Genomic DNA, 21,241 nt, shown 5'->3' with positions numbered 1-21,241 from the left:
CAATAGTGGGGGAAGTGAATACTCAGCTGTGATAAATATTTAACGTGCTTTTAGTCCTGAAGAAGTGTAGCACTGAGGCCATCATCCTGTAAGTGAAAACCAAGGCTGATTAATGGGGGAAGGTACTCCCATTTATGGGAGGTTAGGATCAATCCCAATTCTCAGCTATTTGTTGAATCTTTAATGCTCTTTTTTGATAGCAGAGTTCCTTGGTGAAGGGCGGCATCCTAATAGGCTGCTTTAACAGCAGGGATGTTAAGGGGGTATAAATAAAAGACCCTGTAAAAAATAAACAGTGAGGTAAAAAGGAAGGTTTCATGTGATCACTGCTGTTGGGTGACTTGGGAAAAGCAGTTTTCAAGTCTCCACTCTTCTTTGGAAGCTGGATTTACTTCTTTTGGAGTTTTCTCTGTCATCTCAGAACTGAGCCCAAGGTTAACCCTTAGGCCAAAGAGAAAATGTTGCTCTGAGAAAGAGGGAACATCAGTGACAGCCTAACAGTCAGTGTCTGAGCTTTGCACATCCTTCATTCCATGCTAGAAAGATCTCCACCTTCTTCCACACCTCAGCCCTCTTCTCAGACCCACACTTTCAACATCTCATGCTCTAATTCCTCCACCCTTTGAGCAAGGTGCCCTCTTACCACCTTCCATCTCACCAGCCAAAATTAATCCCCTGCCTCCCCTGCTGATGATATCAGCATCAACCACTCCCCTCCTATGCTCTCAAACATTCCACTTCTCCTTTCTCCAGAGTGAGTACCCAGGGTGAGCAGGCAGCTTGCAGTTACCAGGCATTTGCCATCTCCCATCAAGAAGAGCATCCCTCTTTGTCCCTTTTGGGTTTTCCATCACATCACCTTCATGCACCCACCCTGCTCCCATGCTTGCTTCCCCCAGTAAATCCCCTTCTGATTTTCTCACCATCCAGTAGGACCAGTCTCACTTCCTGCAAGAAAAGCTCTCCCTGCACATCTCTGCTTGCTAGCCATCCCTCCCTTGCTGGCAAGCAGAACGGAAGCAAGACCACAGACATCAGCCTTGTAATGAAGATGAAGAGCCACACAGCCTTGCCGGCCCTCTCCATCTGCCCTCACCTTTCCAGCTGCATTATGCCTTACGTTGTTTCTTCTCTGAAACTAAACATCAGCTCTTTCCTAGCTGTGCTGTTACTCTCACCCCAACCTTGTGCCAGGGAGAGTACAGCATGAAAGGGAGGGGATGAAAAGTGAGACAAGAAAGGGGACAGTAAGGGGCAGTGGGGGAGAGAGTGTATTTATGGCAAGGGTGACCAAAGATGCCAGAGCCAAGTGCAAGTTCCCAAGCATGATGGGCACTGGTACATCCCTGATGAGCCACTCCTGCTCCATCAGGGCATCAGCTGGAACAGTTCTTGTTGTCTGAGCTGAGAAAGGGTGCAGGCTTCTGCCCAGAGTGACAAATGGGTTGAAAAGACAATGCTACCCCCAGGCAGAAGTTAAGAACCTCTGGCTTCTCAAACCCTCCTTCTTCCTCCACACTGCAAAGGGACCAACCTTAAAAATCCCTTCTGTCCTTCCAGCCCTGCATCTGCTGTGGTGGAAGAAAAATGTGGTCTCTTCATAAATGGGACTGGCCCAAAAGCAGGCAGCATGGCCAGACAGTGTTCCTCCAGGGCTTCAAGCACTGGAAGTGTGAGGGAGAGGGCTGCATCCTCTCATGGCTGTACACACACATGCTACGCACACAAGGGATGTGTATGTCCCCTTCTGCTTCCACCATGGACTACTCCTCACTAACCATCCTCCAGGGTCATTCAGCATCTCTCCACCCCGTTGCCTCTCCACTGTAATTGTCTTTCCTCATCCACTGTTGTAAACAGGGATTATGAAAAAAGAGATTAATACTCTGCTGCAGATTAAGCTGCCATTGTCCTCTGTGACAACAGGTGCCAGACACCTGTCTGTGCCCTGTGAGGGCTCAAACATGCTTCCCTGTGTTGCCGTAAGACTTTCAGGGAGATAGTATGAGACATCCTCCTGCACCCAACCTTAGCAAGTTTTATCCAGCTTTCCTTGTAATCCTAGCAAAAAAACAAAAACAAACAAAAAAAAAACCAACCAAAAACAAACAAACAAACAAAAAAACCCCAAAACAAACAAACAAAAAAAAACCCCCCAAGGAAGCAGAAGTATTATACTGTGTGTCCCTGCAAGATGCCAGAGACAGAAGCTGGGATGCAACATGCAACCTGCTGGCATTACAGGAAAAATTAGCATCAGAGAACCAGCCAGGCCCTCAGGTAGACAATGTTATACCTGATGCCCCCATGGACGCTGCATACCCACCCACTGCCAAGCAGCACAGATTCATCATGTGGCAATGCCAACCAGAGGAAGGATGCTCTCATCCCAGGGAAGGCACAACCAAGCCCTAGTAAGCAGCCAAACTGCCCAGGTGCCCTGGCTTCTTGCTGTAAACCAGGATACCCTTTGGCTGAGCCACGTGCTTGGGAAGATGATGCCTGTGCAAATGTTAGAGACAGGGCTGCTTTTGTTTACAGGCTGCTGGCAATGGCACTGCGCACCCCACATCCTCCCCCAGCCAGGAGCGAGCTCCAAGAAAAGGAAATTACACAAGCCAGAAGGTTTGATGGAATGAACCCATTGGGCGGCTTGAAGATAGCTATTAATGGAGAGCTTTCTCTAATTGCTTTTGTATAATCTGGGGCTGCTAGGCGGAACTGGGTAATAAATGAAATCCAATTACATTTTCTCTCAGTATTTATTTTATTAAGTAGAATTCATCAGCTGATGAAGAGCACCTCGAGGTAATGGCTCATGACCTAGTGGAAGGCACTTTTTTTATTATTATTATTATTTTCCCCACTTGGGGAAGCAGATAATTCTGTTTCCCAGTAAATGCAGACTGCCCCCCCTGCACTGTGGGAAGCACAAGTCCCAGGGCAGCACAGATCCTACACTGTCCTCCTGAGTGGGATCCGAGCTCTGATTGCTGGATTCCCAATGAGCACAATGGGTGATTAAAGCCCACCTTCTGCGTGCGAGCCAGAATGGAGATGGATTTACAGCACACAGTACGCAGAGGGCTGCAGCAGGAACCAGTCCCACTGGGAATGCAGTAAGAAGCAATGTCAGTCCACATCTTCTCCCCAGGAGGCTGGGCTCTAGTGCCAGCACTGTTTCCCTGGGACGAGTCTCCTATGCGGGGCTCACAGTGTGGTCTCAGCTTGGGCCCAGAGCCACAACTGACCAGGCTGAAAACACCGTGAAGACCAGCAGCCCAGATCCATCACATCCAGCCCCACACTCCAGCATTCCCATGATGCCTTGTAAGCTCTGCAACACAGCACTTCAACCACCACCTGCTGGTGGTTTAAACCCAGTTACTGGTGGTAGCTGGGTTTAGACACAGTTGCTGCCACAAAGGCTGCCCATCAAGGCCACCAAAAGCACCGGTCCCACATGGAGATGCCTAGCCAAGCCTCGTGCCACAGTTAGCATTCTGGCATCAGCAGGTCTAGCATGTCAGGGATTTCTGGTGCTGGCAGCATTGCAGGGCACTCTAGCTACCAATCAGGGTTTGCCGGAAGCCGTAGCATTGCAGAAGAACTGGACTCAGCCCTGGCAGAGTGCCTTTTCTGTGGTATTGAGAGGCAGCAAAACCCAGTGTGGGTCAGGAGAGGTTGCTCCAAGTATATCCTTACAAGCTCCAGCCAGCCTCCATCCCTGTGGAGTAGGGATGGCATAACACCCTTCTCTCTTCCTCCCTTCACACCAAAAAACATCAACCGGGCTGGGGTGCGCCAGTTAAGCATGGGGTCTGGTGCAGCACTTTTGCCCTTTTGCTGGAGCCCACAGCAAGGATTCCTCCAGCATGAGCAAGCAGGATTCCTCGGGGATCTTGCAATCAGCTGCTGGGCTTTTCACCATCCCTCTTCCTATCCAGTTATTGACTGACGTTCACCCCTGGCTCCCAAACCCAGTGCCGACAGCCGCAGCTCGCCCGGCTTTCACTGCCATCTTGTCATACAAACAATTTATCACCCACCAGTGAGTGCTGTTACAGGCGACAGACTCCAGTGTCCATTAATTAACAGGAAATACTGAGAGAGGCATATACACATGCACAAATCTGTCTGAGAGGTTTCCTACAGCATCCACTGCAGATGCACTCATGTACTGTCACAGTAAGCACAGGCTCTGGGAGCCACAGCAGATGTAGCCAACAGCAGCCAGGCTCAGAACAAAGAAAAAGCAACATTATGAGGAAAAAAAACATCTATGGAGGTGATCGAGTAGCATGGGTTTATTCCTGAATAGTAAGAAACCACTCATCTTAAGGAATTGAAATATGGGTGGTGATTTGAGAACAGGGGAGCAAGCAAGCCACACCCCAGCTGCTGAGAGTTTGTGGTGAAGGTGACACCATAGACACTTCCAAAGGGCTTGCAGTCTTTTGCAGCAGGAACAGCTAATGATTTGCCTAGCCTTGAACTGGGGCTGAGGTGTTTTGGCTGCTGTATTCCACTTCCAAACCTTCCAAGGCTCCATCAAGACAGGATAAGCTTTGTCCCCCGTCAGGGTAGCAAATCCAGCAGCCTTACACATCCCAGGCCACAGCTCAGCATCAGTGAATGAATGCCTGCCAGAGCCTGAGCCCTCATGCTTCTGGGCCAACTAAAAATAAATGAGGTGTGGGTTCACAGAGAGTCAGTGTCAGGTTTTAGAAGTGCTCTGTGTCGCTGGTTTTGCTGCAAAAGCCGAGAACAGAGGATAAGGGAAAAAGGGTTTCAGAGGGCAAGAAAGAAGTGTTTTAGAGGAATCTTCTGAAACTTGTCTGGCTTTTTGATTTGGGAAGAAAATGTAAAACCAGTTGGAAAAGAGATCTAAACATCGTGTCAGAATCCAGCTCTTCATCTTTTTCACAAGTGGGCTTTCACTTTCTTCTGTGAGGCTATTTGCCAAGCACAACACAGAAACACAAGCTATTTGTGTTGATCCAAAACTATTTTCCACCAAATAAGCCATTCATCTAAAATCTTTCTTCCCAGCTCTGCTGCAGGAGAAGCTATCTGCTCATGGCAGACCACGATCTATGCTTAAATGAGCATTTGTGACTAATAGACAGGCTAGATTCATAGTGAAATGCATCATCAATAAATCAGTCAATCACTTCTGCCCTCAGCTCAAGGCTGAAGTCTAGAGAAACTACTCAGCACTTTGTCAACCTTTACTCCAGCAAAGTCTGGATAAGAGACCTCAGGATTTAGCCTATTGATTGCTTACTATTGTTTGTGATGCCCTGCATGCTTCAGACATGCTCCCTTCAAGCAAGATTAAATACCTGGCTTATGGCATTGGGATTCAATGGAAATTATTTTTTCAAGCATGGGAACAGACAAGTCAAATTTCTCTGTGCAATGGTTCATTGTGGTGCAGAGGTGCCCCCAAATCCCCTCTGTGCTGCCAGCAAAGGAGGAACATGTCAGTGCTGACTGTCCCTGAGGCTGGCATGGTGAGCCCCACGGCTGTAACACATTTCTGCAAGTGAAATGCAACTTTTGGCTGTGGCTCCAGAGCCTTTGAGGCTCTCAGATCCACTGGTAGTGTTTTGTTGCAAGAATAATAGAGTGACAGCTCCCCAGCAGATTTAAGTAGCATCCCCAGCTCAAATTCACCCTTAATACCTCTGCCAAACTCCAGCCTGTCCATTTTTACATTTGTTTGAAGTTAAGCTGATCTAACTTGGGTGAGTGGATGCAGACAGAGTCACTCAACCAAAGCCAAAGAATGTTTTGGACACTCCTCTGCTCAGGGGCTGGTACTTGTCCTCCACACACCATCAAGGACATTGAATGTACTAATACAGATTGGGATAAGTGACCATGCTGCCTCCCAAAAAGGGCAAGACTGAAATATTTGCACCCTCTACAACCATAAAGTAAGAAAAAATAACAACCATTTGCATAGCAAAACACCTCTTAATAACCCCCTGAACACCATCACCTCCCAGGAACTGTCTCCCTGCAGACACCACCCTGAAGACAGGGGAAAAAGCCTTCAACAACTACAAACCTGTCATTTCTGCAGAAAAAAAAAAAAAAAAAAAAAAAAGAAAAGAAAAAAAGAAAAAAAAAGAAAAAAAAAGAAGAAGAAAAAAGAACAGAAGCAGCCTGCAGATGGGAAGGACCTGGCAATTTAGGAAGAGGGGAGAGAAAACGAAAGTTAAAAACAAAAGATTCACTGAATCCCAACCTAGACCGCCAGCTGGTCTCCCATCCCCATGTCATGCCCATGTACCAGAGATGGCATACTGATTCCCAGGTTTCCCCCATATATCCCACTGTAAGGCAAACTGATTTCTGATGCTTGTCCCGCCTTCTTTTATTTCTGTCAGGCCTCCCCCTCTCCTCTGGGTACTTTTCCTGCTGCCATTTGTTCCTGTCCTTTACAGCTCTGCCTGCTGTCACTTGCATAACCTTGCCTGTTTGGTAATTTGTGGCAATAAAGTGTCACTGTGGGGAAAAAAATACAGTGTTGCAGCAGCATATAAATCTCTGATCCATAAATTGTGCTGCTCCCTACCTGCATCCCCCTCCTTTTAGATATAAAGTGCAATGATTTGGGGCAAGAGAAAGAAAAAAGAGCCAGTAATATGTGATCTTACTGAAGAGCAGTACTCAGGTGTCCTCACCGGGGGCTATAATGAGTGCTGAGGGACTGGTGTGTGCTGTGAATTGCCCTGGAGACATGGGCCTCAGTTCAGGCTTGCTGGAGCTATCCTGAGCTTAAAAAGAGTAATCTTAAGGGGGGAAACAATACATTAAACATTGCAATCAGTGCTGCTGTCTACTTCCTCTTTGAACAACCTCAGTGGGAATGCCATGGCCATGAAAGGGATGCAGATGTGTGCAGCTGAGCCCCTCGCTCCTCTTCCCACCTAGATGTGGGATCCTGCTCATCACCACAGCTGAACAGCTCCTCCAGTAGATCCCCATCTCCAGCCACTTTCCCTGGGCATTAAGGGGCACTACAAGGAGGTAGGTCTGCACTTTTGACTTCCATCTAGTGCCACAGATGCCCACTTTACATACACATGCCCTCCACTAGGCTGACAACAGTTGCCCATGTCTCAGAGGATTCAGTGGGGTAGTTACCACCCCCGGCAAATGTATCTCATGTTTGTGGCTCTGTGGCTTCCAGCGTTACTGGGCAGAGTATCAGTCATCCACCACCAAGGCCCTTCAGGAGCCATGAGACCAACAGCATCCGTGACACCCTCTGAAATAGCTTTTGAGGAGTCCAGCCCTTCTTGCTGATGCTTATTTCTTTGAATTGGAATACACAGCTTGCCTCCATCGGACCCCTCATCTACTGAATTATCAGCTTGGTCACCCTGTAGATCAGCATCTTGTAAAATTAAACCTCCAGCACTGTTGCAGCCACTCTCCCAACCACGGCCCCTGCACCAGACCCAGTGGAATGTCCCACTCCTTCTCCCCTGGTTCTTGGCACATTGAGGTGTCATCCACCATCCCTCACAGAGCAGCAGGAAGACTTGCATTAAAGCCTTCTCCTGAAACTAACATCTTTCCTGACATCTGTAGCTCACCTGAGCAGCTAAGCCAGCACTCCTGTGAATATAAACAAGCAGGAGGGAAAGTGCATTCACTAGACAGATAGCTTGGGGAAGTGTCATCACCCACTGAAAGCCCATATGTGGTTTTGTAACAAAGGTATTTGCTTCCTGTCTTGCCCACTCATCAGAGGGATATACGAGCAGAGCTGAGCAGCACCCTGGAGACAGACTAAAACCAAACAGTGCTCGGAGGTCTCTGCAGGAGCCGTGCAGGTGAATGCATTATGGACACCCTGGGGAAGAGAAATCTCCCTTCTCCCAGCCTTGGGAATGGCATGCAGCCAGGATCCATCACGCACCTATCCTGCACCCGATCAAGACAATGTGTTAAATAACTGAAAGAAGTCAGGTCTTGTCCCTAGACCTGCCTTTATACGACATCTTCCCTCCTGGAGCCACAATTCACTGAGGCCTAAAAACCAGCACTTACTGTGAAATTCTCCAGCTCATTGCTGTGGTTTGGTGCATGGCTTGGGGTATAGGAGCACCTACTCTGTGCCAGTGTAGCCCTGCCAGCTGCCTGCCCAGGTAGCAAAGGGATCAACAGCAGTCTGGGCTGTGGGAGCAGAGGCACAGCAAGCACATCACACAGCACTTGAACCACATCAAGACATTGCCCATAGATTTGGGAGCCCCAAGAGAAGTCCCAGTGCTAATTAAATAAAGGAAATTCAGCCAGGGCCACTGAAATATCCAAGAAGCTGTTGAGGGCACCAAACCAGGCTCTTCACAGGAACCCATAGCAAGAAGGTAAGTGACAGTGGGCATATCTGAAACAGAAGGTTCCCACTGGATGCCATGAGAATATTTTCCCTCCTTTATCTAGGGTCAGAAGCAAGAGAAAATCAGCACAGCACCTTTAACAACAATACTCAATGTTACACAGAATGAAGCCTTTGCCCTTCTCTCATTGCCAAATTCACAACTATTGCATCAGAGCAACATATGGAAGGAAATTAAGGATAGCTCTGTCAAATGAGCATCAGCACTCCTTAACACCAGGAGGAGAATTTGGATTAGCTAACCCACTTCACATCACCCTTTCCACCATACTCTCAAAAACCAAACACTCATGTAACATGTAAATGCATATACACGGCAAGATCTGAGACAACTTGGCCTAGGGAACCATCCCAAATGTGCAGCTTGCATGACTGGTCCTGATTCAAATATCCATGATAGCTTTCAATAAAGAAGGAAAATTCATGAGATGCAACATGTCAGTGGCTACAGCTTGGTGCTTGAGAGGTTTAGAGTGAACAGTAGGAAAAATCTCTTTGCTGGGAGTGTGGCACAGCTGAGAGCCAGGTATCCTAGGCGATGGAGGATGCCCATGCTTAAGCCATGAACCCTCAGCTCAATAGCCACACCGCTCTGATGTGACATCCACGGCAGCTTTGCTCTGGAGCTCCAAGGGTTCCATAGGTCTATGAAGATGCAAGAACAAGATGAGGGATTATTGACCTTACCTTGGTCACCAACTCCAAGAAGAGATCTCTCAGCCACTTCATTCTTACCAACTAAACACCAGGTCCCTTCTTGAAAGAAGGCAAAACACCACCTTGAAGCTGTATTGCTTGGGGCCTGGAGGGGACACACCTTAGCCACCTTCAGATCCAAACACTGCTAAGCACTCATAAACTGCATAATCAAGTGACAGCAGCAGAGCTTTGGCAAGACATCTGTCCATCTATAAATAGATCTTAACGGTGTGTCCTTATCACAGGGCTTTGATGTGTTTGGGGAGAATATTTTCTTCCCCTTCACCACCAAGTCCCAGGCAGCACAGATAATGGGCTTGAATCGATCCAGCTCAAGTATTGCTAAACTTCCTACTATTGTGGCAGCATGCCAGCCTCAAATAGGACAAGAGAACATGTGTCTGTTTAGAGCCAACCACAAGGAGCAGGCAGAAAATTGCTTTAGGCTTAAAAAAAAAAAAAAAAAAAAAAAAAGAGGTGCTTTTTTGCAGATTTGTAGATCAATTTACAATGTATTTTAGAGGTTTAAGAAAGTCAATATAAACAAGATATATCATAGCTGCCCAAGAAACTGAGAAGTTCTATTTCTATTTATGCTGCTACTGGCTATCCAACTGCTGGCTCAATGTCCTGCTGCAGTCCCACACCACTACTCCTCCAGCAGGAAAGCTGAGGGAAGGGGCTCCTTCCACTGCTGCAGTTCATCCCCATACTGGTTTTGCCAGGACAACTCAGCCTTGGGGCTGCCTGGGGTCTGATACACCTGAAATATATCAGCACTGCACCTTGTGCCCTGCTTGCAGCAGGAGGGCAGCAGGAGGACACAGGGACTAGTGGCAGTGGCCAGGCTGACCTCCCACAAAATGCAGCTTGTCTCCTTAGGCCTCTGTCCGCACAGGCTCAGCACAGAAATTGGCTCAGCTCTCTGAGGATTCTCCGGGCAGTGCTGAGACAACCCCCTGGCATTCATTTCTCCAGCTGGTGCTGCTGCAGAACTGCAGTGGTCTGACCTCTACAAACTCATCCCCAGGGACATGACAAGTTGGTTCCCATCCACAGACAAGTCCGCCTTGCGCCCACCATTCTTCTTGAACCATCCTGGCATGACTTGGGAGAGGCCTTGCACAGATTGCTTTGCCACCCCTCTGCCTCCCTCAGCTCCACTGCAGGGCACTACAAAGCATATTCAGAATTTTTCTCTCCCTTTTTTATTACAGTGAGTTACGTAACATGCCTTATCAAACCAGACCTAAATCATGCCTGCCTCTCCCCAGGTCCCACGTAATATATCAGCCATTAAACATGTAATTATCCTGCATTTACAAATCCATGAGAGGCTCTTGTCCTCTCATGTGCAGGTGGTGCACCCTGTCCTAATTTACCACCAGGAAGGGGATCCCACTGGAACTGACCACACCCATTTCCCAGTCTCCATGAGGCACAAAACCCCATTTCCTGGCTTCCACCCTCTGCCTCAGAGGTTGAAGAACAAAGTGTGCATCTGGATGGGAAGGAGTTGACTGTACTCCCTTGGTCAACAGGTAGAAGTCCTGGGCTGTGGGATGCCCAGCTCCAGACATCCTTCTGCCCCAGAGCCTATCCAGGCATAGAAAAAGAGGTCAGCCTGCAACAGAGGAAGCAGTAACCAGCTTTCTTACCCTTCCTGCACAGCTAAAACTTGTGCAAATGCCTGCCACACGTCCCACCAAATCCTTTGGGAGCAAACCTGGGAGAGCAAGCCAGTGATACAGGGCAGGGATTGGCACCTGATGCACCGAAGCTGGCAGGAATGCCAGCCTGCTGATGCTTCTCCAACCCCCTTCCCATCTCTCTGCCAGGCTCAAGCTCCTCTAGCAGCACATCATCTGGGCTGGGCTCTTACTCATCTGCTGCCATGCACAAGCAGGTGTCAGGGGACATATTGCTCAAATCCAAGGAAGAAACAAGCAGCATTAACTGGTAGCACGTGTGTATGGACACCCCTCAAACTCTTTTTTCTCTTGCTCCCATCTTCTCTGCTTTGGGCCACTAAATCCAATTCAGCAGTGCTCAGAGCTCATACCAAAGCTGCGACACATTTGTCAGATCCCTGACTAGACCCATGGCTAATTTTACACCGCTAATTTATCTCACCATATTATATCGCTTTCATTTCATCCCCCCAGGATCCCATTACTGCCAGTGTACCTTGTAGCCAGCATGTAACAGTAATTGGTATTATTAGCGACGTACCCTGCTCGAGCTGCTCTATTTGCAGGGCTGCAAGGAGTCCCGTGGGTGGGTTAATCTACCTGAAGGATGGGGAGGGAGGGAGTCCTTGTTCCATGATGCTCCACGGATGCCACCAAGGAGCAATGCCAAGGGCAGGGTTTTGCTCCTGTAGGGCATGTCTGCATGCCTAGACCCCAGCCCGCACCCCATTGTGGCTCCATCAGGTGTTGCCCACCCCTGGGGTCCTTAACCATGACCTTTTAACTCCAGGGCAAACAATCAAGTATGCATATAGAGAGCTTTTCTGTCCTTGCTTGTGGCTCAAAGGATGAAGGACTCTGCTTATCCAGGGTTAAAGGGGCTGCAAAACAACTCTGGGAAGCATGATGCAGGGGTACAGGGCAGGGAAGGGGCACAGGAAAAATTCATCATTCATGCTATTTTGGTCAACAATTTCTCCTCTTTGGTGTAAGCTATTGCTTTCTAGGATCAACGTAATAAAAGCCATGCAGTTTTAGCTAAGTGAGAGGCTGCACTAGTCAAACGGTGACAATTCCCACTTAAGACATTCTTGTCTGGCATTCAGGGAGTTGTTAAATTTTAATTCATCATTTTCTTTTCTCAGACACAGAAGCAGCAAGCACCAGGCTTCCCCAGCACAGCTCTGCAGGGTCTGCATCCCCAGGTGGGGCAGCTCCATCTCCAGGCTCCTTTCCTGCTCCACCATGGCTCAAAGAACATGATCCCAAACCCCTCCTCAAACAGCACTGTGTTACCACAGCCCCATACTGAGCATACATGTAACAGGCCTCAGAGGTGCAACAACCTCTTGCCCATGGCTGCTGCTGGTGGTTATCTCCTAAGAGGAAGCATTCCTTTTCAAGGCAAGCCCATGCACCTCATCCCTAATGCTGCAGCCTGCCAGGGCAGGAAAGCAAAAAAAGCCACCCAGCAGACCTGAGTGCTTCGAGCTGTGCTTTTCTGCAAGAGGTGGCACCTCACTTTCCACCACATAGCTGGGCTGGGTGACACCTGCTCCAGAGTGGTTCAGCCACAACGTGGGAACTCTGTGACTGTGGCTGGACTATGTACCTCTGACCTGCCCAAAGGGCTTTCAGGTGGGAGGGGTCTTTCTGGGGAAGTTGTCCATGGGCAGACCATAACATGGAATTTTCCAGGCTGTTCATCCATACTTGCCCCCTCCACATCCTAAATAATCACTCTCAGCATCTACCCTCTTTGCACAGCAGCTAAAAGGCTGCTCACATGCCAGAGCCAGGAGCAGGCTTTTGCCACACTCTAATATAAACACCACCATCCTTGCCAGAAGACATGTGTCCTGCACTCCCACAAAGCATACCAACTCAGCACAAGCTGGGTGAGCAAGGTTTTAACCCACCTCTTACCTCTCCACCAGTCCAGAGTCCTTGGGGTGTCCCCAACTTCTCATAAACCTCTGGGTGATTCTTCTGGCTGCTTGTCCGACACTCACTGCTCAGATCTGGGATTTTCTTCAACAAAACAGAAGAGACAACCTGTCAGGTTACCAGGTGAAATTCTGTCATTGCTTCAGGTTCAGCAGACAGCCAAGGCAAGGAGGCATCTGTTTTCCAGCCCTGACAGCTGGGGGTAACTGGTGCAAACACGAACCTAGTTAGAATAAGAGCTCTCCCACAAGAGCATCACAGTCCAGCCCCAAAGCATGTATTTGCTTAATTATTTTGATTCAGAGACATGAAATGGGAGAGGGGAAAAAAGACTCCTGCAGCTTGGGGCATCTCTGATCTTCTTTAAAGACAGAAAGCAATGCTCCCCAGACAGAACAGCACAGCAGCACCACACTGTCAGCTCAGCACCAAGGCATTCACCCATGAGGTCTTGTGCTGCCTGAGCCCTAATCCTGAAAAGCCTCACACACGTGTTTTACGGTGCAGAGAGAGGCCAGTCCAACTGAACCCAGGAGTGTGAAGAGGACAACATGCCTGCATGGTTTTGCAGCACAGACACCAAGGACTGGAAACAGGAGGAGGACTTTCTATGCTACGTCTGACGCGCTGCCTGGTGAGATGGAGTCAGAGGCATTAGTGTAACCAGTGGTGCCCTCCCTTATAGCAGGAAATACACTTTTTGTGTTAAACAAACAAATTATTAGTCGAGATCTGTGCTCATTATCCAGCTCTTGTGGCTGAGGTTGTGTTGCTCCCCCTACTTCTTTTTAAATGCTTTGAAGAGAAAAAAAAAAAAACTCTTATGGCTCTGCATTATTAAAAATGAAAAATAGGAACTGAAATCCACTGGCAAGAGGAAAGTCTGGGACTCCTGCAGAGATTCTTTCCCAAGGGTGACAGTGACTCCAAGCCTGGAACACCACAGGCATTAATTAGCACCCAACCCTCAGCTGATGAGCTTTGCCAGAGTTCCTCCCAGGACCTCATGCAAAGCCCAGACAAGCCAATGAGAGGATACTGCAGAAACCCAAACTACAGTCCTCCCATCTACTTCCTGCCTGCCTACAAACCTAAATAAATACGTGACCATACCCTGGAACTACACTGGGTGCCTGACACCAAAACCCTCATTTGCAAAGTGCTTGGAAATAATTACAAAATTTTCCCAGAGTTTACAAGGAGGAAAGCGGACTGTTTGTCATGCCAGCAGCCACCGTGTGCCGCAATTTATCACACTTGTCAGGTGTCAGCCACCAAGAAATTTAACTCCAGCTGCCCCAGGCTCAGCACCCACAATGCCCCATCATTCAAAACCTGCTCTGCCAGGCACCCCAGAGCTGAGGAGTGACTGGCAAGGAGGAGAGAGGGCTGCTCCCCACCAAGCCTCCTCTCACTCCGCAATGCAAATGTGACTCTCCGATTATTTTTTGGAAGCATTTTTCATTATGGGTGTTGGGTTTTTTCCCCTACCCAGAGATGAAGCGGAACAGGAAAGGAGACCAGGCTACAGCAAGAGATGAGGCTCATTTGTCATTACCTGCCAGAGACCCTCCTGGGCTCTAATTCCAGCTTGGCAGGGACCTGAGAAGAAAGAGTGAGCTTAGCAGTGAGTACCCTCAGGGAGACAGTGCATTATTATGGGTACAAAGTGCAAAATCCCAGTGCCTTTTCCGAGAGACATCTCTGAATCCTGTGAAAAAACTGACATTCCCTGCCACGTCTATGTCCTGTTCTGAACTGGATGAGCCAGCAAAATCCCAGTGCCTTTTCCAAGAGACATCTCTGAAACCTGTGAAAAAACTGACATTCCCTGCCACGTCTGTGTCCTGTACTGAACTGAATGAGCCAGCCCTGCCACAGGTCCAGCAGCCCAGCTTTCCACATGGAAATCAAAGCATGACTTACTTTTGTAGGGGCTTCAAATTGAGTTCAAACTGGATTTTGGAGGAAACTCAGCCTGGTCCAAAACAGGTCACCAGCTGAAGGAACTGACTTGGAGCATGAGTTACTGTTGAGCCAGAGGGAAGGTCTGGGATCTGTTCTTCCCCATAATCAAGGGATTATAGCTTGAGCAGAGCTCAGGTGGGCTCACACAAGAAGCAAATGTCATCAGCCACAGAGCAGGGACAAGTCCTGGGTCAGGTTCCTGCAGGAGGTCTTACATCACTGCTGAGCTCACCCTGCATCACCAGGACTTGAGGTCTCAGTAATGCCATGGTCAGGGCACTTCATGAATGTCACACCTGTTTTATAGGACCTGTCTGGGCTGCCCCACAGAAATATTCCTGCTTTGGCCATTTCTGTAGCAATAAGCTGAATTAAGAGAAACCTGCCTTCAAAAGCAATAACTTTTTAAAGAGGTCCTTGCAAAATGCTGGAGGAAGCCCAGCACTCATGGCATGCTGCATGTCCCACATGATGCATCTGCCTGGCACAGCAAGGGCTAATGGATAACTGAAACACTTGCTTAATAGAAAAAAAAAATCCAAACACACAGCATTTGCCAAAAATATTTCTCTCCAGCATAAGCTGGGGCTACGCAGATCAGGGATCCACGAATTTTACTTGCACTAAAAGAAGAGGCCAAACATTTCCCAGCAGCAAGACATCCCATGCATGAGCTGGGGGGCACAGGTTTTGCAGCGCTGTGTGCTTGAGGCAGAGCAGCTCCTGCTGTGGGAAGCTCCCCGCACATGCTGTGGGTGACACACCAGCACAGCCGCGATTCACAGCCTTGCGACTTGGCACGGGGAAGGCGGATTTTTGTGGCGTCAGCAACAATCAGAACCCTGATGCCTGGCTCAAAACCTTCCCCAAAACTGTCAGGCCCAGTCTCACAGCACAAAGATACTGGAATTTCTTCAGCACAACTGCAAGAATTTTTATGCTTTTTTTTTTAACTTTATTTTTAACTGTGGATAAACTAATGCCTTCCCCCCCACCCCCCAACCCCGTCCTGAGAGCAGTTTAAAACTCTCTTTGCTAAAATTTTCCAAAAAAATTCAGCCGGAGGCAGAGACATGTGAAGTTTCAGTCCAAATGGTTAAAGGCTGGCATAGTTTCAAGCAACTGAAGACAGGGGCTTATAATCAGAAGTGTCAGGCAGCCTTAATTATATTATTTCCTGAAGGAAATAGTTTTCCCTGCTGAAGTCCAGGAGTTATTAAAAAAAGTTGACCTCACTGGAACCAATCAAGATGGAGACAAGAAGCCTGTGATGGATTCTTAAGGCAGGCGTGTTCATGCATCTGTATTTTCAGGGGTCCAGGATTTCAGGACAGGTGTTCCCAGACAAGCCTGGGTTTGCAACAGCTGAGAGCCAGCCCCCAGGATGCAGAGCCCCCTCCCATCCATCCTCATGGAGTGCCTGGGCAGGGGCATGTGGGAGCCCCATGCATCCAGGGAGGGTACTTGCCTGTACCCAGATCAATTGCCTCACCAAGGCGAGCAAGAAAAAACAGCCGGATGCTTTGTAGCTGTCAGGAGCACACAGGGTTTTTTTCCATGTTTTCCTCTGTGCCCATAAATAAAAGTGACAGCAACTTTATTTAGGACTTCTTCCAGTTAAGAAGGGATGGAAGAAAAGTGAAAAATTAAATCGCGGCTCAGCAGAGGCAGAGGGGGAAGGTCCTGGAGGCACAGCTCAGGCTGTGCCACTGCTGCAGCAGCCTGGGGTGGTGGCAGCTCTCACTCTCCAAAATCAGCACCTCCTCATCCCTATCAGTGCACCCCTCTCCCCTGCCCTTCCAGGCACAGAAATCCCAATCCCCATCCCATACTGCAGCCTCTGCCTTCTGCTGCCCATCCACTCCCTAGTGCAAGATGAGAGGTTCAAGCTTCTGGAGTGAGTTGAGGAGGAATAACCATGTCTCCTTACATCCTAAAAGAGGCTGAAGCAGCCCCCAAATAATCCAGAGAAGAAAGTCACCTCTTCCCTGCACGTATGCAAAGGTTGTACTTGTAGCACCAACAACTGCCCTAAAAGGCAGCTCAGCCCTGTGCAGCTCACCAGCATGGCTGAGCAGGGAGTGCAGCATCTCCACCAGCATCCACTACCACAGAAAGTCCCGTTTGGCTATAACCTACAACGAGTATTTTGCAACTGAGGAAAGACCCCCTTTCTATAAAAAGCATGAGAAGAGACTCAAAGAGCAGGAAAGGAGGGAAGGCTGCTCTGCAAGAGGGCTGAGCACCCTGCAGACCCAGCCCCTGGCAATACCTTAGCATGAGGGAGCACAGCCAGGGTTTGATCATCCCAGTCTGGTCTCCCCCAGCTTCCTGCAGCATCTCCCAGCAGCACAGCACCTCGTGTCTCTCAATGGTATTGCAACACACTGATAACACAAGCTTTGTTTCAACCTTCATCCTGCTTGCACCAGTGCTGAGCCAGATTTATGCCACAAGCCAAAATCCAGCTCCCACAGGACCGTATGACTGTGCCAGTTCCCGGGTGCTTAGGGGCTTTACTGCAGCTTGTCTGGAGCTGTGCCATGCACTTGCGCACAAACACAAAAACTCAGGGCAGGTGTGTAGGAAAAGAACTCCCTCCCAACCCAGGGATGGCCCCCCCCTATGCAGAAAGGTTTAGGGTGGAAGTTGTGTGCAGGTCCCGTGGGAGAGAGGCTGCCAGTGACCTCATGGGTTTCTTCCACTGCTGCCCTCTCCACTGCCATGAGTCAGAGATTAATGACAGGCCATTTGTCAGCACTGGTGGCATCATTGCCAATCTCATTTCTGAGCAGACATCTGACCTTGCTTGCCTCCCCGAGACCCATGTTACCGCATGGCTCCAGCAGCCTCCTGACAGCTCCCAGGGGAAGCAACACAAGGCAGGGAACTGGGCTGTGACAGCTTGATCCTGAGTCAGGATGCACAGACGAAGAGCGCAGGATGAGCAGTGTTTGTCAGCTTGTCCCACTGCCCTGCCCTCCTCCCAAGCTGGCACCCTCTCTTACCAAGCATTGGGCTAGGTTATGGAGAAAGGAGATCTGTGCCCAAAGATGAGGGTATAGGCAAAGGAAGCCTTGCCTGAAACTCTGGAATGAAGGGGAAAGAGGGTGTCGGGGACATAGGATCTTTTTCCCAAGCCTGCAGTATCTGTGTCTCTGCTCACACTACCCAGCCAGCTGAAGGGATGCATGTGCAGTTCCAGCTGTGGCAACCAGACCTTCTCCACAGTCAGCCGTGACCCAGACTGAATCTTAACCAAGATCTCACTCGATGAGGAGACCAGGTAAAATCCAGACACATATCCATCCTGCATTCCTGAGCAGGACTTGTATCCATGTCCTGAGGTGTAGATGACCTATGCCACAGGGTCCAAGCACTCCTCTGCCCCAAACCAGGCAATGTGGTCACTGTACAAGTCCACAATGTGACTGTCACTTGGTCACCACACATAGTTCTAGTCCTCACAGAGAGGGAGTAGTGAGACAAGAAGAGGCACAGGGAAAAGGGAACAAAGCATCTTCTGCATCGTGGCATTCCAAGCATACCAAGGCTTTTCAACCTGGGAAGAAGGAGGAGGCAGGGCTTACTTAGCTTCAGGACCTTGGGCTAGACACTCTGTGTTGGCCAAACCATAATGTCCACACTCCTCCCTATTAAACAACAAAAAACTATTTCCAGAGGGGCAGAGAATATTTGAGAACAGGTCTTCTGACAAGTGCTGGTCCTGATGCAAGTTTTGCCTCCACGCAACCCTCAGCCTTAGACAGCCAGATTCATCCCCACCAGGAGGGATGAGACAGGCACCAACACAGTTCTTCTTCTGTGTCAAGTCAAGCCTGTCCCAGCTCTCATGCTTCTCAGAAGGAGAACAAATTAAAATGATGTGGGACTGGGAAAAGACCCGCTTGGTTAAGATGAAGAAATCAGTGCTATTAAACGTCATTAGAATAATATGCCCAAAAAGCTTCATAAAAGGAGACACCATATGATTGAATGCTCTCCAGACCCTCATTTTACACAGACCCAAAACATCAGCCCAGAGCCTCTTTTAACAGCCAACTCTCACAACAATCAGGTTTTAGGTTTTGTTTTGTGATGTGTTGTTGTTGGCTTTTTTTTTTTTTTCCTTTCCTAAGGAGCTTTTGGGTCTGCAATTGAAACTACAATTCCTTTAGTTCCTAGAGGGGGGAGAAAATAAAAATCATTTTTCATTAAACTGAAGCAAATGGCATTTTTGCTTGCCAAAAATATTTGACACAACTCTGACAGACTCAACCAGACATATAAATAAAATATTTAAATCCTTCTACTTCAGAGCTTAAGAAAAACGTGCTGTCAGTCCAGTGCTAGTACAAACTCTCTCCTACAGGTCACACTCCCTGGGGGTTCCCAGCACCATCCAGGCACTGATGCTTGGATAGAGGGCAGGTACCAGCCACACCAGCCTTTTCATGCAAGTAAAACCCCACCAGCCTGTGTTATCCCTCTGCAGACTGCTCTCTCACAGACAGGATCAGCATCCCCTGGCTCAAGCAGCCCACAGCCGCTGCTAGCAGCAGGGAGGGGAGGAGCATCGATCCCTTCCCTCTCCTGCCACCATCTGTATCTGATAGCAGCATCGACCGAGCAGCACTGGATGCTGTATTTCCTCAGCCACCTGGGCTGTGCACCAGCCACCTTCCCCATCCGTCGTGTCAGCGACGTGGCCACAGACGCCGTGACAAGACACAGAGCGGTGTCGGAGTCCATTTCAAAATCCTTCTATCCTGTTCAAGCCAGAGAGGCTTATGTGTATGGATTTATACTGTTTGCCCCAATATTTAGCGACTGAGCTGACTAATCTGTGTGCAAGAAAAACCACGGTGGCTCAGAGGCTGAGCAATCTACATCATTCATCATTTAGATTAGCTATTGTCTTAATCCTCTTTAAACTACTGTATAATACATAAGGGAATGGATGTCCTATACACTTAGGATATGCAGAAAAAACCCAAGCTGAAGCTCAGAAACTTGGACAGAAGTGAGAATGACAAATCCTACCAAGCCACAGAAGGAAAAACGAACTTGTTGAAACCCCTGACAGATGGTTTAACTTCTTGCTCTCTCTACCCCACCAGCCTTTAATTATTTTCTAGCCAGCTTACCAATTACTTCCTAGACAGCTTCCTAGAGCTCTTTTGTCCTCTCCCTCCATACAACCCCATGATGAGCTGTGAGCCCCAGCCTGCAGCAGCCCATGCCATGTGGACTTGCTGCTGCCCCGGGGATGTGCAGCCCTGTGCCCCGGGAGCTGGGACATCCCACTCCATCATCAGCTGTGGCTGTGTTGCTCTCAGAAAGACAATGACTCTGCTCAGCCCAGTGCCACGCTTTGGGCCATGCCTGGCGAACAGGCAGGCTCAGGTCAAGGATTAAAGCCTTGCTTGGCTCTCCAGGATCATGCCATGCATTGCTGCAGTGCCCGGCCAGAGGATGAACAAAACCAGGTTTCTTTAAGGTAACAGTGAAGAGTTCAGGGGCAGAGGGCGGGATGCTACAACAAGGCAGTGGCAAACAAGGCTTTAGTTCACTGCCTGCCGGAGCTGAGGGGACTAATAAACAGACAGATGAGCTAAATTGTCTTCTGAACCTCAGTATCAGTATTCACATTACAGAGCCTGCTTCCAGCAATTCCAGTGTATTAATAATAAATGCTACATAATTACAGCAGACTTGCTTTGTCCTCTCTTTCTGTTTACTGTCAATGTCTCTTTAACCCTTTGCAGTCCACGGCTGGCTCTCCACTGGCACCAGACCCTCCACAGATGGCACAGCCCTGGCATCACTGATGGGTGTCTCTCCCAGTTCCCTCCTGGGCTGGTCAGGGTGCAAAGGGAGGTGAAGGAAAGCTCAAGTGCTGACACCACTCAGTAGGGATCACTTTTTACCCGTCAAAGCCCTGATAGTCTTGCTGAAGGGCACGAAAAAGGTGTATTTGAGGCTTCAGGAGTACCCCCAGGCTGGGATGAGCTGGGGACTGTGCAAACAGCGTCTCCAATGCAGAGTTGTAACAAGTCACCAAGAGCCTCTTAACAGCAAAGAGGGTTTATAGCTGCTCCTGGTTTTGATCCCCTCCAGACTTGCAGCTGGATCTGCCTTCCCCACACACATGTTTTTGGGGTATCTCTACCCCAGCCCTTTGGGACCCTTACTGCTGCACCCATGGTCCTTGGGCTGTCAGTGATTGCAACCACCTGGGATGCAAACGACACTGCTGGGAGCTGGAAGTGGGCTCTGGAGCAATCCCTGAAGGACATATTCCTGGGGACACTGAGGAGATGACCCACACAGGTCCCAAGACTAGCACCCAGGCAGGGAGGAGCAAAGATTTTGGATAATCAAGTTTCAAACCAAACACCTCCTGTGTTTGAACAACGACCACATCGCCCATTCTCAGCAGCACCACAGCCCCACACAGCTGCTCTTCCCAAGTCTCCTTCCTCATAGGCAAGCTGTGCCAAAATGCCTGCCC

At 48.9% G+C, this 21,241-nt stretch overlaps 1 protein-coding gene across 8 annotated transcripts in view; it reads right to left on the bottom strand.

Moving 5' to 3' along the window:
* The window catches only part of CNTFR (ciliary neurotrophic factor receptor), a 201,516-nt gene that overhangs the window by 136,115 nt on the left and 44,160 nt on the right, over window positions 1-21,241 (bottom strand). For 4 of the 8 annotated variants that reach the window (XM_072922751.1, XM_041711103.2, XM_041711104.2 and 1 more), the window contains one exon: window positions 12,739-12,843. The exons of 2 other annotated variants lie outside the window; for them this stretch is intronic. In XM_072922751.1, the coding sequence (XP_072778852.1) occupies window positions 12,739-12,843 (105 nt within the window). Of the gene's footprint in view, window positions 1-12,731; window positions 12,844-21,241 lie in introns of all 8 variants that reach the window. 2 more of the 8 variants (XM_041711106.2, XM_072922753.1) reach the window with 1 other exon arrangement.

Source organism: Taeniopygia guttata, chromosome Z (assembly GCF_048771995.1).
Source record: "Taeniopygia guttata chromosome Z, bTaeGut7.mat, whole genome shotgun sequence".
In the NCBI taxonomy this organism is placed as follows: domain Eukaryota; kingdom Metazoa; phylum Chordata; class Aves; order Passeriformes; family Estrildidae; genus Taeniopygia; species Taeniopygia guttata.
This window is presented reverse-complemented; position numbering and strand designations above follow the sequence as displayed.